The sequence below is a fragment of the Canis lupus genome, chromosome 7 (genome assembly GCF_011100685.1).
Source record: "Canis lupus familiaris isolate Mischka breed German Shepherd chromosome 7, alternate assembly UU_Cfam_GSD_1.0, whole genome shotgun sequence".
NCBI classification, from domain to species: Eukaryota; Metazoa; Chordata; class Mammalia; order Carnivora; family Canidae; genus Canis; species Canis lupus.
The window spans coordinates 42,584,256-42,599,776 of NC_049228.1; the positions used below are offsets into that span (position 1 = coordinate 42,584,256).

The following is a 15,521-nucleotide window of genomic DNA, read 5'->3' on the forward strand; positions in this document are numbered from 1 at the left end:
GTTTTCCTAGTCTTTGCTCACAGCTGTTATATGTAAAGGCTTAAACAATGTGTTCTAAGCAAGGAAACAAGTCGGTGGGATGAGGAAGGTGATGGTGGCACTGCCCACCTGCCCACGCACCCTCTGTGCAGTTCACTGCCCAGAGGGCGAACCTACCCATTTGTTTGTTCACCATGTACTTGTCGAGTACCAGGTAATGGGGACAGAGACACAAGGAGAATCCAGACCCTGAACAGAGTAGCCTGGAGTCTGGGGTGACTACCCATGGAGTTCAGAGGCTGCGGGATCTCAGCTATTGCCAGCCCTGTTCTTGGGAAACAAGGAGGTACCTGTGGTGCAGGAAGGAAGCTATGTGGGTGAGGAGCACGAGGCGGGGCAGGAGAGGGGACACAGCAGAGGGGAGGCAGCCAGCACCCCAGCACCTGGCTCCCTGCTGCAGCTCCAGCCATGGCCAGTGAGGCCCCCATGGCGTGAAGGTGGGCTCTGCCCTGGCAAGCTGTGTCCCCCAGTGCCTTGTGTCCCATCTATGTGGTGAGGCTTGGGGCTACGGGAAGATTTTTTTTTTTTTTTTTTTGCTGCTAAGGGAGGATCTTGGTGATTGGCTCTGAGCTAAGGTTCTATGTCCAGCGCAGGGCACAGTAGAGCTGGGGCATGAGCTCCTTGGGTGGCAGGTGTCCCTGTCTCACCCAGATGGGGCCCTAGGGGTCCTGTGGTGGCCTTGCCAGCACAGGGCTTCTGGGTCTCCTCCTGCCATGGACTCAGGCAGCCTGAGCCCCAGGGTCAGGAGGACACATCCTTCCTGTGCTCTCCTGGGGGTTCCTGGGAAAGGGTCAGGTATAGGCTGACTCTTCGTGGACTGAGTCCATGGCAGGCCTCAGAGGCTGTCCCTTCTGTTCTGCCCCAAAACCTGAGGTCACTTTCAGGGGTCACATTCACAGGTCTGTGAAGAAGACAATGCTTTGGCAGGACGGTGTTAGAAGATTTGGGGTCCTGAGCTGTGTGACCCTGGGTCATTGTGGGAGTACCCCAAGTCTCAGTTTTCCTATCTGTGAGATGGGAATGCCTATCCCTATCTCCCAGAAATGCTTTGTAAACAGGAAGACCCTCAGCTAATATCCGGGACACAGTGATCCGGTAGCAAATATATTCTGATATTTGGGCCTCTCCATCACCATGGCCTCTTCTGTGCTGAGAAGGTTGGCAAGGGAAGGCAGGAGAGGCATGTGATTATCCACGACAGACATAACAGGAAAGCATGATGGAGAATCACTCTGAACACAGGCACTGCACTCATGAGCGCCGGGTCCACTCATGAGGCTTGTCTAGAAGATGATGTCTGTCCACGAGCCTGGGAGCAGGAACCGTGGCCAGGGGTCTGCTCATGGCCACCAGGAAGCCTGCCCTCCCATTGCTGGTGGTGGGTGTGGACACTGGGGTGTGTGGGGCAGACGGGCAGGGCTGGGCCCTCTGGCCTCTTAGACCCTCTGGCTGCAGATGCTCTGTACGTATGTAGTGAAATGGTACAATTCACAGTCTAGACCAGGAAACTCTGTGGAGTAGTTACTATTCATATTGATAGTTATGCCAGGCAGCAAGTGTACACTGGCCTCCAGGGCCACTGGGGGGCACGGCCACCCCTTTAGAATCCTGGACCCAGTGGTAGAGCATGTCCGTGTCCACTGTCTGGTCTTCCTCACAGGAGCTCTGGAAGCAAGAGAGGATGCTTCCTCTGTGCTGGTGAACGTTAGCAACAGGGATGGAGCAGGGCTGGCCTGCTCTGGGCTTTGGCCTGGCTTCCCTGTGGCCGGCTGGGGACAAGTGGGACTCAGGGGGAGGGCCTGCATGTTGGGGAGCACGGGGCATGGGCCTCCACTTACCTTGTGACCTCACCAAATTGTACAGTCATTCCATGCCTCAGTTTCCTTATTTGTCAAATGGGGACAGGAGTTCCTTGTGAGGCTTGAGATCCTACATGAAAATGGGTGAAAATGGGTGTGAGAGGCCACAGGTCTCAGGAAATCCTGGTGGGCTTTGCATCTGGAGGCTGTCTGTTCCCAGAGGAGCATCCTATCAGAGCCATGGGGTCCTGCCTTGGAGCAGCTCCGATGTGAACGCACTTGGGGGTGAGCACCTGCCGTAAGGTTGGGGCCACGTCATATACTTACAGGAAAGAAGCAGGTAGAATAAACTCCTGGTGGAATTGGGACTGATGTGGACGAGTTCTGTCCACGCTGCATGAGGCGGGGCTGCACCCCGGGGACCCTCAGGCCATGCCTGAGGCTTGATGCTCCTCATGGACAGGCAGCCCGGGACCTTGCTCAGACAGGGGCTGGGACGTGGCTCTGGGGTGCTGCTGCTGGAAGGCCGGCACCTGCAGCCATGGTTCGGTGCCAGAGTTGGGAGGGAGGAGGTCAGGAAAGGACGTATTCATGGTCGGCACCACTTCCCCTGATGTGGCCCCGCACTTGCACATGGTTGAGGGGCCGGTGCCAAAGGTGAGGAGGCCACGGAGCTGGGTCTCCACACGGCAGCCCTTCCAGGGCTGGGCTGCCCCCAAGTGCCTGCTCTTCTCTGCCCATGGGTTATTTTTCCAGAACATTTCCCTTTGTTTAGGTTTGAGCTCTGATACTTTTGAGCAAAAATAAGATGGAGAACCTACAGTACGTTCGGACTGTGTCCCCTGCGTTGCCCTGAGCCATGGAGGAAGGGCCCAGGCCCCAGACCTGGTGGAGTGGCACAGGGGCAGCCTGTCCTGATAGGCGGCCAGGACAGGGATGGGGGACTCAGGGCAGGGTTGGCCTCATGTACTGCTGCTGTATGGCCTGGAGCAGGATGCAAGGACACAGCCCCTCTCTGGGCCTCATCTCCTTGCCAGGAAGGCAGGTGCATGGGGCTAGCTGGCCCTTCCAGGGACGTCTGGGAGGCTCTGGTCAGCCTCGGGGACACCTGTGGAGCCAGCCTGGCTGTAGTTTTCCCACCATATGGGATTCTTGGGCATCCTAAGATTTTCATTTGGCCCAACATTGCCAGGCTCAGGGGACGATGTTGCCCTGTGCAGGGAGAGAAAGGGGCCTGGCTCTGGGCACCAGGCTGGGGTGGGCTGAGAACCCCACAGTGGAGTCTCTGTTGAGGCTGGAAGTACGGATGTCCTTGCATTGCTTCTGCCATCCTGTCCCTGTCGGGGTAGCAGAGATGGGGCTGTGGGCCCAAGAGGGAAGGGAAGGGGAGGGTGAGGGGTGAGGGGCGGGGATGGTCTGCAGGCCCTACCTGAAATCTCTGGAACCAGCATGGGCTTCTCTGCACCTCAGGAGATGCCAAGTTACATCTCTCCAAGGGTAAAACTACCAGATCTGGGCATATGGAGAACACACAAACAGGGAAGACAGGGTGGTGGGAATGCCCCAGCGCTCAGGTTTGAAGCTTTGTTTTGACTGAGGCTGGTCTGGGCAGGTGCTAAGCAGCCTCACTGGGCCTCTGTGTCCTCACACATAGCCTAGCATGTGTGGCTAGCTGATCTCAGGAGACCTCCAGGCCTGGCGTTCTGTGCTGCTGTGAGTGTTTGTCTCGGGGAGTGTCTCACTGATCAAGGACTCTGGCACCAGCGTCTCCGATGCCACATGTCACAGTGAGGCTTCACAGAAGCATGTGTTTGTTTAGCTTTACTGTGTGCTGCACACCCAAGAAAGCGAATCCAGGTCTTTGAGAAAGTCAGGGCCTTCCAAAGTAGAGATGGGCTGTCTTGATAGGAAGGGAGTTCCCTGTCCCTGGAGGTAATCAAGCAGACTGGGTGACTGCATGCGAGGACTCTCACAGAGTCATGGGGTATTTAACTCATTCCCTTTTCACGCTGAGATTCTGGGGCTCCACAAAGGTGCATGATTGCCTGTTTGACAGTGGCTCTCAGAGGCTGTGGTGGTGATCCCAGCTTTCCAGGATTTTCTTGTGAGCCTGGAGCAGCAGTCCCCATCCCCGTCTGCACATCAGAGTCTCTAAAGTATTTAAAACCTCGGTGCCCGCGCCTCCCCGCAGATGCCGACTGAACTGTTCTGGAGTGGGGCCGAGGTCCCTCCGTTCTGGAATGGCCTGGGCTGGAGGTGCCTGGCCGGCTTCCCTCGCACCGCCAGCCACCTGCTGGGCTTGGGGGACAGACGCCCCTGGATTCATGGCGTGGACCTCGAGCCAGAGGCCTTCTCACACCCGCTCCCCCAGCGCACGTTTGTAAAGTGCTTCCTTCACGTCCAGAAGAGTCCTTGGTGGGCCAGCTTCTGGTGCTGTGGGAGGGCAAACAGCAAACCGCCGTCTGAAAGACCTCATCGTGCCTATCCTACCTGCCACGTGGCAGGCATGTAATAAAAACTGATTGAATTGCAGGGAGTCTTTGCCAATGTTGAAGTGAGGCAGGAAAGTAAACTATAAATAAGCACGTAGTCGAGAATTCATGATGTGCCAGCTCCCCTCTGCTCAGACCTTGTAAAGGAAACCATCTCCTTAATTGGAATTACATGTGTGGCCTTGGGGGTGGCCTATCTGACTTGATATTTTGGTACCACAGTCTCCTCAATGACCTTTTTTACTTCCTTGGGGCATCAGGCAGCAGGAGATCCAGGGCTTGCGGTGGGTTGTGTCCTCCTAATTGGTGTCCTGGCCGTCACGCCAGCTTCACTGAGCATCACATGGTCCCCTCTGCTTAGACCCGAGTGTCCTTGTTATTAACTGTGTGGTGTCCCTCAGACATCAGGTTCTGTCTCCTTCTGGGAATGACAAAGGGGAGGCCACAGAGAAATGCCCCAGGCCAATTTAGCTTGATGGGTTTTTTTTTGGGGGGGGGGAGACCACTGGATTCCTTCATTCCACACACATCCCCGCCTGCCCTCCCCACAGTGGGCCTGGCCCTGGCTGCGCATGTGTGGGGATGATACAGACCCCAGCCCTGACCTGAGGCTCTTTCTGGTCTGTGGTGCCAGTGACAGAGCTTCAGCAGTGACATGATGGGAGCCTTGTCAGGGGGCAGGTGATACAGGGGATTGGTCCCACTGGGGAGGCTGGCCTGAGACCCACTGGGTGGAGGGAGCACAGACCTGTGGGTCCAGCTCCCTTTGAGGCCTGGAATCCAGTCCCTGGCTTCTCATCGCTCAGGATTGGTGGGCACGTGACTGAGCATCCCCAGGCCCCATGGGGTGGCTGGGAGGGTTGAAAGCAGTGGCCACAGTGCCTGGCCGCAGTGAGCACACAGTCCGTGTCGGCCGCTGCCTTCACTCTACGCCTCTAGTTTCCACATCTGGAAAGTCAAGATGGAAGTGTCCACCTGCGTCACACTTCTCAAAAACGCACCAACTGCATTCAAATAGGTAACATTTAACTAGTATTTATTGACCTACTATGTGCCTGATGACACCCTATGCACGGGGATGTGGAAGTGGAAGGATTGGAAACCCCTGTCCTTCTGGGGCTTCCACCATGGCACTTGAGCCAGTGCACATAGTGGGCAGATCTGGCACCCTTGGTGGTGGGAGCTGGCCATCCTGGCAGAGGTGCGGCTGCCCTGGCGAGGTGGGGAGGTCTGCTGCTCCATGTAAGGCCACCCTGCAGAGCACCCAGGTCAGAATCAGAGCTCCCAGCTCAGTACCCAGAGACTGGGGAAGGGGTGAGTGGCTGTCTTCCCATGGGCATAGGTCAGGGCCCTGCTCCTGGCCCCTGTCAGGTAGCTCTCATGGTGTCCCTGCCGGCATTTGGGCCAGAGAGGAGGGTGGCCACTTAGCCTCACTCTGTGCTGAGAATATGCCTCACACACCGCAGGCTCAGTGGGGCAGTGAGTGGAGCAGGAACTTGTCTAGGGAGAGGTGCTGTCTGCATCCCTATCTCACATTTGGGATGGATGGTCAGGAGCCCCTCCTCTGGTACACATCATGCCTGGTCACCTAAGGGCTGCCTATAGGCCTTCTCTCTCCACTGGGCTTCTTAGCCATCTCTGACCATCCCAGCCCAGCTTCTCCAGGCCCTACTCACCTGCCCCTTCATCTGCCTGGTGGGATTCAGGCTCAGCAGGCGGGGTGGGGGGTTGGGGAGGTGGAGGAGGTGAGGAATCCTTGGTATTGCATGAGTACTCGGCACAGGGCCTGGCCATGGCTATGTGTGCAGTAAACACGCATAGGGTGAATGGGTCAGTGAATGAATGGCCCACTGAGGGCAGCCACAGGTGCTTTTCTGAAATGTCTGGGGAGCATCTTTGTAAATTGCTGCAACCTTAAACCACTGGTATGGGAAGCACGGGAGAGTCGGGGGTGCGGTGGGGGCAGAAAGCAGCACCAAGGAAGGCCTCCTTCCTGTGTGGAGTCCATTAGCAAGCGTCTGGTTAGGATGGCCATTCTGGAGCTGGAGGATTAGGCTGAGGCTGAATATCAGCCAAGTTTGGAGCCTCTCCATGAAATAAGGAAAAGTTGACCTTATCCGATAGAAAACATTTCTAAATCTATGATGTCCCAGATTGCATGCACAACATGCAGATCTTAGTTCAGGAAATGAAGACTTTGGGTAACATCGTCTCTTCCCTCCCAGGAGTTCAGGCCCGTGGCGGAGACCACGAATGGAGCACAGGTGCATGCATGTGTGCAGGTACACACCTGGGGGGCATTGCTTGGTTGGGGGGCACCCACACACCCCTACCTTGGTTAAGCTTCTCTTCATCCCCACAGGCCTAATGTCCCAATGAGCCAAACACGTTTTGGACTTGGGCATCTCTGGGAAGATCTACCGTAATCATTACAAGTCAGGCCTATCTTTGGAAGCTACGAGTCTGATGCAGAAGCAGGGAACACACTTCTCCGTGCTCCACACAGCCTCGGGGAAGTACAGCCTCAGGGGAGGACATACCTGTGGCCCTGAGTCCTCACAGCAGGGCAGGGTGGGCAGGGGTGCTGGTGCATGACTGCGGCTCGGGATCTGGAGTAATCCTGGGTTCTCGAGTCCTGCCTTGCTGGATTGGGTAACGTCATGGATCTTCTGCTTCCTCCTCTGTAAAAGTGGCTCAACGATGCCCACCTTACACGGCAGGCCCCTATGTGGTGCTGTAGTACAGGTGGATGTTGACCCTGAGAGGTCAGCCCCAGGGGACGGCTGTGGCCACCTCTGCCAGGATGACTGTACAGTCTCAGTCAGCGGGGGAGGAATGGCATATAGGAAAATTCTGGTATATAGCTGAAATCAGGGTTAGCTGTGTGACTTGGAAAAGTCACTTTGTCTCTCTGATTCTTGGCTTCTTTATCAGTAAAATGGAGACATTGTGGACTTGTATGTAGGATGAGCATGTGAGAAGCCTCGTCTGGGACCTGGTACACAGTCGGTACTCAATAAACATTGGGTAAAAGCAATTTGTTATTAAGTAATTTCAAGAAGCACCTATGAAGCACCTGTTGTACACAGAGCTTGGATGTAGCACAGTGTCACGTAGTGTCTGTGGGGCTACAGCTTTCCCTGGCTGGTTATACAGCCACATGCTGCAGGTTGTGTGCTAGGACGCTTTAAATAGTGTGATACTATATTCTCAGTCTTTTTTATGTTAAAAAAGTACAACATTTAAAAATAATTGGAAATACTGTATATGCAGCTTTGGTGTCTGGGCATTTCAGTTGATATATCATGAGTCTTTTCTCTTCACGTATTCTCTACAGAAATGGTTTTAAGTGGCTGCCTAGTGCTCCATCACTGGCTATTCTCAAATTTACTTAAGCACTCTCATAGTGTTGGGCATTTAGGAATAAATGGCTTTTAAAAATGACTCATCTGCGGGGATGTAGTTCCTAAGCATTCCTGCATATTAAGGTCACTACTCTGTTGTTGATCCTTTGACTGGAACCCCCCCCCCCCCAGTCTTTCTGCCCCTCTGGCCCTTCGGATGGGAGCCTGGGGGCAGAGCAAGGTGGCAGGTACCCCCATGTGGTGTTTGGCATCTAATTAGTGGGCTTCTGTTCCCCAGATGAACCATCTCAATTTCAAGCTTCTTTGGAGCTGAGGCAGCAAAGAAAAGATGATAATTCAACATTTTAACAAATAGAAAACATTTCTAGCCCAGCCAGACTTGTGATGTGTTTTCCAGCTCTTAAAAATTGTTAATGGTTTATTTTTCATTGACACGTAGTAGAATGCAAGGAAGTCTGCAAGGAGGCAAGGGTCCTGCTGCTCCAGGGCAGAGCTTGTCTCCCTGTGGGCTGGAGCTGACCCAAACCAAGAAGCAGGTGGAAGTTGCCTCTTATGTAAAAGCTTTGAGTTTTAGAACAAAAGGAAGAGGCTCAAAGGAGGGGAGACAGCACCTGGCCCCTTTCCCTTTACCTCTTCCTCTAAAATGTTGGAAATAGACTTGGATTCTGATTTTAGTTCATTTCTGCCAAAAGAAACAAATTAGAGGTTGAAATGTGTAGCTGATCCCAAGCCCTTCCCAGGGGATGTGTGATGCTCCCCAGATGCCTTCAGCTCCTTTGGCGGGAGAAGTTAGGGTCATTTCTGCCTCAAGAACAGTGTGAGCTGTCCCCATTGGCTCCTGGAGGGAGGTTTGTCTTGTTCTGAGATAGTGTGAGTTCAGAGCTTGCTGTCTTCAGCCCTCTGTCGGTCAAACCTCTAGGTCAGGTGGTGTCTCAGGCACGCAGTTGTGCTTCGAAAGACAGAACCTGCATGAAGTCTGCATGTCTGCTCTGTGTGCTCCGTGCCCACAGCCAGAGCTCTGGACACCTCCACACGTGTGTGTGGGGCCAGCAACCACAGGCTGCGCTTCATCACCTGGTGGACTATGGAGGCTCAGCAAAAGCTGGCTCAGGTATAGACTGTTGTGTGCAGAATGGAGACCTCCCTCCCTGCCTTGGATGAATCCGCACACGGGCCACAGAGTTGGGGCTTGTGCGTGAGCCAGGTGGGAAGCTCCTGGCAAGCAGGGCACTCTCCAAACATCCTGTAGCTCTAGCACATCCATTGGTGCTCAAGCAGTGAGAAGGGCTTGAAACTTCATGAAAACAATTTCATCCATTGCCCCTTGGGCCCCAGCACAATTTTGTCTGGCACAAAGGGGACCTCGCCCAGGAATTGTATCATATAAATGAATGTTGGATTGACAGACCCCAGGGAGAGGCTCTTCCTTGTCTCCACCTGGGGGGGGGGGTAGGGGGTGGAGCATGGGGTCGGGTATCTGCAGGTCCAAGCCCTCCCCTCACTCCAGAGCTAGCCTTGCTGGATCCCACCACCTAACCCTTCTGACCTGAGCCGCCTATCACTCTGCCCTGAGTGCTTTCGGGGACTCCTTCCATCCAGCCCTCCCCCGCCCTGCTGTTGGCGTCACTTGGCAATTCATCGCATCCTGCCTTGGAAATACTTTCCATTACTGTCCTGAGCTGTCATTCAGATCTGCTTAAGTGGGTACGACCTTCGCAGAGCAAGCCTGAGGGCTTCTGGGCAAGGCTCGCGTCAGAGACCTTGGCTTTGAACTCTGGCACAGGCCACCTGCCCCAGAGCCTTGTCCCGTAAAGTCTGTGAGGTTGGAATAGAGGCCAAGGGCTGTTGTGAGGGTGGATGAGAGCAACTATGTGAAACCTCGTAAGCTATAAGGTGCTTTACAGAAATCAGGTGTGATTATGAGCAGCAGTGCGTGAGCACGGGGTGTTGCTTGTATGCGTGCCTCTCTGGGGAGTGAGTGCTCAGGAGTTCAGGCTGCATTCTCATCTTCCCTTGGGCCCTGAGTCGTCCCAACTTCCTGGCTTCCAAACGCCCAGCAGGGCACCGTGTCCTGGTCTGGACACCCTGAACCTGCAGAGGATGCCAAGTGAGTGACGGAAGCAGCCATGCCTCCCATGGCCAAGCCCTGGTCTAGGGACTTGGCCTTGATTTTTCCCGGCAACCCTCTGAGGCAGGCACTGGTGTTACCCCCTCCCCCGGACACATTAGACAGTTGAGGCAGAGAGAGAGAGATGTGGAGCAAGCAGCCTAAGGTTACATAGCCAGGAGCCCCGGAGGTTCTCTGTGCTGCACTGGGGCTGGAAGATGCAGGGAACCCTGGGGGCTCCCCCGCCTGCCCTCCCTCCACAGGGGGGACCCCCTTGCTCCCCAGCAGCTCTTCTGCTGCCCTGATCCCTCCCTGTTCTTGACCTAAAATGGGGGATGAGTGCACCTGCCAGGACGTTCGAATTCATGCCTAAGAAAACCCTGCACTGGCAGAGATGGAAGGATCTGCTGGGTCAGGTCTGTTCAGGGAAAGACAGGCCCATGCTCGTGCGATACTGATGCCCTAACCATATAATAGCAGCACAAAAAGGAATTATGTTCATATGACGTATGAGCACGGAGGCAAAGTCCTATACGCTCCATCAACAAATAGCCACGGAGAGCGAATGCGAGGTGTCCTGCCCAGCAGCCTCCATCCCAGGAACGCAAATAAGCTTTAACTCTAGAAAACAGAGGCTGAGGGGGCTGCTTGGGCCCAGGCCCAGCCCAAAAGAGGGCTGGTGACCCCAAGGGAGGGCTGGTAACTGCGCCCCTGTCTCCCTCCCCCTTGGCAGAGCCCCTTGCTGGCCCCATTCCTGGCTGTCCTAATTCCCTTTCCGTTTCTCCTGCAGGATTCCATGTTTTCCTTGGCCCTGAAATGCCTTATCAGTCTGTCTACCATCATCCTTCTGGGTTTGATCATCGCCTACCATACACGGGAAGTCCAGGTAGGTGCTGGCCCCTCCCCTCCTGGTGCAGTGCCCATGCCTGCCCCTGGGAGGTGGCTTGCATGAGTGTGCAGGAGGTCTGATCATGGCTCTTCCCTTCCAGTTTGGACCCTCATGAAGAGGGGATCTGGGGCTGCCCTGTGGCTTTAGAACGGCTGTGACAGCCTCTTTGTTTGGAGGTCGCAGAAGCAAACATGGCTTCGTGATTTGGCGGGCAGTCCTCGCCAGGATCCTTACCCAGCACCCCTGCACTATGAGAAGGCCTCAGGAGTTCCTTTGCTTTTTCTGCCTCTTGCTGGACCTTTTCAGAGCTTGAGCCACTGACCCCCATTGAGGCAGACCTGTCCCGTGTCCCCTTGCATGCACCTATACTCTCACAATGCACCAAATCCTACCAACAGTCTGTAGTTCTGAGTGGTGTAGACTTTACCCCCATTGAACCCTGAAGGCGGGGAAGGAGTCATTTTCTAGGTAGAATACAAGTCTGATGTGGGCGAGGGGGCTGCCATTTCCTCCGCTCAGAGGTGACTCAGCTCCCAGAGAGATTTTGGGTGCCCTTCCAGTCTGGTGGACGGGGGCAGGGGCCCTCTGGGCTGGGAAGGGCAGGCAGGAGTCCATAGATCTGCATCCTCTTCCTGGGACACCGGGGTCCCCCCATTGCCCTGCCCTGCCGACTGACCTGCTCCAGATGCTTTTCCTCACATGCATGTAAGTCTGGATATAATCCCGGTCCCTTGGCTGGAGGAGGGCTGCTAGATCCACATCTGGGCTGCAGGCGACACATTGACAAAGACCAGAGCTCGGTCAGAAAAACTGGGTTGAGTCTCAGCCAGGACCTCTTCCCACAGCATGTCTTTGGCCAGCCCTGCAACCTTTCTCTGTCTGGAGCACCTTTGCTGGGAGGACAAGATGGGGAGTACTCTGTGAGCCGGAAACACTAATCTCCTCTCTGTTGTTATGGGGCTTTCTGGGGCTTTCTGGGTGGGGTGGCTTCAGAGGCAGGGGTGGAGGTGTCAGGGGCCCTGGGGTGGGCCTGGATGGCTCCAGGCTGTTGATGACCAGAGCACTCTCTAGTCTCCGGGGGTTGCAGGCTTTCAGACAGAATGTGTGCTCAGAGGGCTGTGTCAGACTCTACCAGACAGCTTCCTTCACAGGGCTGGATCTACGTGGAACTGGTGGCTTTTGATCCAGACTGCTGTCCAGCCAGCCCCAGGCAGGACCCAGCACGGGCAGGAGGGACAGGCTTAGGAACCGACGGAGGCCAAGAGTCACCATCCAGGCCCCAGGCCAGGTCCCACCCTGCCCCAAACCAGCCATGGGGCCCGGGATGCCCTACGTCCTCATCTGGAGGGAGCCCATTTGCTATGTATGCCCCTGCTCTGGGGGAAGATGTTGCCCAAGCCCAAGAGGAAAGGCAGGACCTGGCCTGGCCCAGCCCAGCCTGGGGCAGTGCCACCATGTCCTTCAGCACCCTTGGGCCCGGCTCACACCCAGTATCTATGGCGCCCTAGTTACGGGTAGCAGAGGACACTGCTTCCTTTGGCCACTCATCATGGCCCGGAACTCACAGTTTGGAGAAACTATGTGAAAGCAGTAGCATCGAGTCCTGGCTCAGACCGTTCAGCCTGCATGACCCTGGGTTAGTGACAGCTTCTCCAGGCTCAGTTTCTCCATGTGAAGGATGGAAGTCACATCACCCACTTTGCTAGACTCTGAGAGTCCAGGTTAGGTGTTTGAGAAATGGAAACTGGTGGCCTTCCTGTGACCTTTGCTCCCCTCACTTCCAGCTGGGCTCATCCGTGCACCAGGCGGGTCCACCAGGTGGGCACCTAGTCCTGCAGGAGGCTGGACCCCCCTTGCCCTGCCCTGGCTTGGGGTTTGCCTGCACCCTCAGCCTGTTGGAGCTGTGCCTTGTGGCCTTGGGGCCCTGTCACGCGGGGAGTCAGCGGTCCCTGGCTCCCACTGTCCCCTTACCTTTCCAGTAGGGTTATTTCCACCCAGAGCTGGGCCTTCTCCTGCCTGAGGGATGTGGGAACAGCTTAGGTCCCCATAGTCAGTGTGGGAGGCTTGTTCCTACAGGCAGGTCCCTCGGATGTATCCGGCCCAGCTATATTGCCGTTCTTGTTTTTTTTTTTTTTTTAAAGATTTTATTTATTTATTCATGATAGTCACACAGAGAGAGACAGAGAGGCAGAGACACAGGCAGAGGGAGAAGCAGGCTCCATGCAGGGAGCCCGACGTGGGATTCGATCCTGGGACTCCAGAATCGCGCCCCGGGCCAAAGGCAGGCGCCAAACCACTGCACCACCCAGGGATCCCGCCGTTCTTGGTTCTGTGTCTTTCTCCTGAAACTTAGGGAAGGCAATGTCATTAACCTTTGCATTTCCTCAGACCCACAGTGTCTGACAGAGAGCAGGGGACTGTGGTGCCCATTTTGAATATAAGGGTGCTGATTCAAGATGTCCAGTGTCCAAGCACTTGGGACTGCTCCTTGGCCCTGTGATCTTGGCCTCGGTTCCTCGGGGATCCTAAGCTTCCCAAGTTCTAACCTCCTGGTTTAGTTCTGGGCCTGCAGCAACTGGGGGACCTGCTGGCGAGTGTCTAGAGGGCAGTGCTGGGGCACCTGCAGGGGTGGGGCCGGGCAGCCAGCTTCTTCTCATCTGGGGGGACTGGGGTGGGGTACATCTCCTCCATGGGCTTGGTGGCAGGGTCTTGTGTGGAGGATGCACTTACCACTGACTTGGCTCAGTTTTAGCAGAGACCCAATTAACTGTGTCTGTACCTCTTATCTGCCCCCCCCCCCACTCTCACACACCTGAGGCTGGGTATCTTCTGGAATAGTATTCTTACTGTCATTTTGGATGGCTAATGTTCTTGAGGCAGAATCCTGAAATTGGGTAGCTCTTCAGCAAACTCTAGCTTCCTGTAGTAGGACCTCAGGCTTGGAAGGCTCCCAGAGGTGCCTTCACCTTCTCAGGCTTGGAAGGTCCAGAGGTGACCTGTGCTGGATCACCTGTAGCTCTGAGGACACTGCCTGTGACAGGGAGCCACTGCCTCTTAAGGGGGCTCCTCCCCTGGTTGAGGGGGGCTCCTCCCTTGGTCGAGGTGGGGGTCCTTCCCGGGTCGAGGGGGGCTCTCCTTTGATGAACAGCATGGGTTTTTGGAAAGTCTGCCCTCCCCTGAAAGGAAGTGGGCCTCCCCAGAACGTCCACCCAGCCCTGGTGCCCACACTCCCCACAAGGCGGCCTCTGTCGTTTGAAGATGGCTGCCCCATTTCTCCTCAGGTTTTCCTGCTTGGGTCTTTGTAGCATGGAGATTTCAAAGGCTCGGGCATCTGTTATCCCCAGACCAGTGTGACCTGGAAAGAAATGAAAACACAAAAACAATACATTTCATTTATTTACCAAAACTTCGAAAATGGTGTTCTTCCTAGGAGAGTCCCAGTAACCGTGCAGTCTAGTGTCACCACCCACCCTGGTGGTCAGGCTGGCCTCCTGTCCCTAGGCTGCAGAGCCTCATGTTGGAAGCTGCTAACGAGGACACAAGGTTGAGCTCCTTGTCCCTCGCTCTTGCACTGGCCACACCTGTGGTGGGGTCCACGGTGTGCGGAACTGGCCTGGGAGCCCTGTGCTCTGCCCTGGAAACCCGAAATCACCTGTGCTTCCCCATGGTTGTCACTCTTGAGCAAAGGTGGCTCTGACTCATGTCTGTGGTTCCATCCCAGAAGGCAGGATAGCAGGGGGTGGAGAATGAGGACTTCAGGGTAGCTGGGTTTGGGTTCAGATTATGCTCTTTGTCCATTTCAGTGCCTCTGGTGGTCTTTAGTAAGTTACTTAATCCCCCTTAGTCAATTTCCTCCCTGCAAAATGGGGCTGGTCATGGTCCCTACCACAAAGGGTTGTCGTGTGTTAGAGAATTCACACAAAACACCTGAGCTTAACCAAGGACGTGTTCCATGGCAGGCAGGGTGATTAAGACACCTCAAAAGAAAGCAAGACCCTGAGCTGGGAGTTTGCAGAGTGTGTCCCAGCTGCACTCTGCACATGGTCCTGGGCAAGAGGACACGGATCCATGGAGTACGGGCAGCAGCAGTGGGAACTGTGGAAGAATTTCAAGCTTGGTGATGCTTTGAATGAGGGTAAGACAAGAGCCAGGACAGGAGGGGCTGTGCACGAGGGATGTTGAACAAGTGAAATGGACCAGACTTGGTCATCTATTAGGATGGAGGTCCTGTGTGTAGAAGCGGAGGGGTCTCCTTGCTGCTTGGGTAGCTTGGGGGTTGGGACTGCCATTCAGATTGAAGCCACAGAAGGAGGGTCAGTGGGAGTGATAACCAGGTCAGTGTGAGGCGGCTGAGTCTGAAGTCTGGCAGGGTGGGGCAGGGAGGAACCTAGCCATCTCCAGGCTGGGGCTGCAGAGGCCAGGAGAGGGGGTTGTGAGAGGAGAGACAGGGCCAACGCCTGCAGGAGAAGGGACAGTCAGGGAGGCCAGAGGAGACCCAGGAGGTGGAAGTGTTGGTTATGCCACAGGGAGGTCAAGGTGCTGGGGACACTGGTCATTTGCATTGGGTGTGGCAGGGTCCATGTGCCCCTCATCTGCGCAGCCCCTGGGAATGGCAGTCACAGGGCAGTGGTAGGAGGCTAGACAGTGAATGCAAGCCAGTCTTCTAAGAGGTTTGGCTGTGAGTGTAGGGAAGCCAGAGTGGCAGCTGGAGAGGACACAGTGCTAAGGGAGGGGTGTTTGATCCATTTTTATAGAGACTGCATGTGTCCATCAGCTGCCAGGAAGGGGCCAGTTGGCAGTGAGAGGAAATAATGGGCCAGGTTCTGGTCC

The 15,521-nt window shown here is 55.3% G+C and overlaps 1 protein-coding gene across 6 annotated transcripts in view; it reads left to right on the forward strand.

The window, feature by feature from the left end:
* KCNN3 (potassium calcium-activated channel subfamily N member 3) overlaps nucleotides 1–15,521 on the forward strand; it is a 133,022-nt gene that overhangs the window by 24,794 nt on the left and 92,707 nt on the right. For all 6 annotated transcript variants that reach the window (XM_038543214.1, XM_038543212.1, XM_038543213.1 and 3 more), the window contains exon 2: nucleotides 10,593–10,688. In XM_038543214.1, the coding sequence (XP_038399142.1) occupies nucleotides 10,593–10,688 (96 nt within the window). The remainder of the gene's footprint in view (nucleotides 1–10,592; nucleotides 10,689–15,521) is intronic.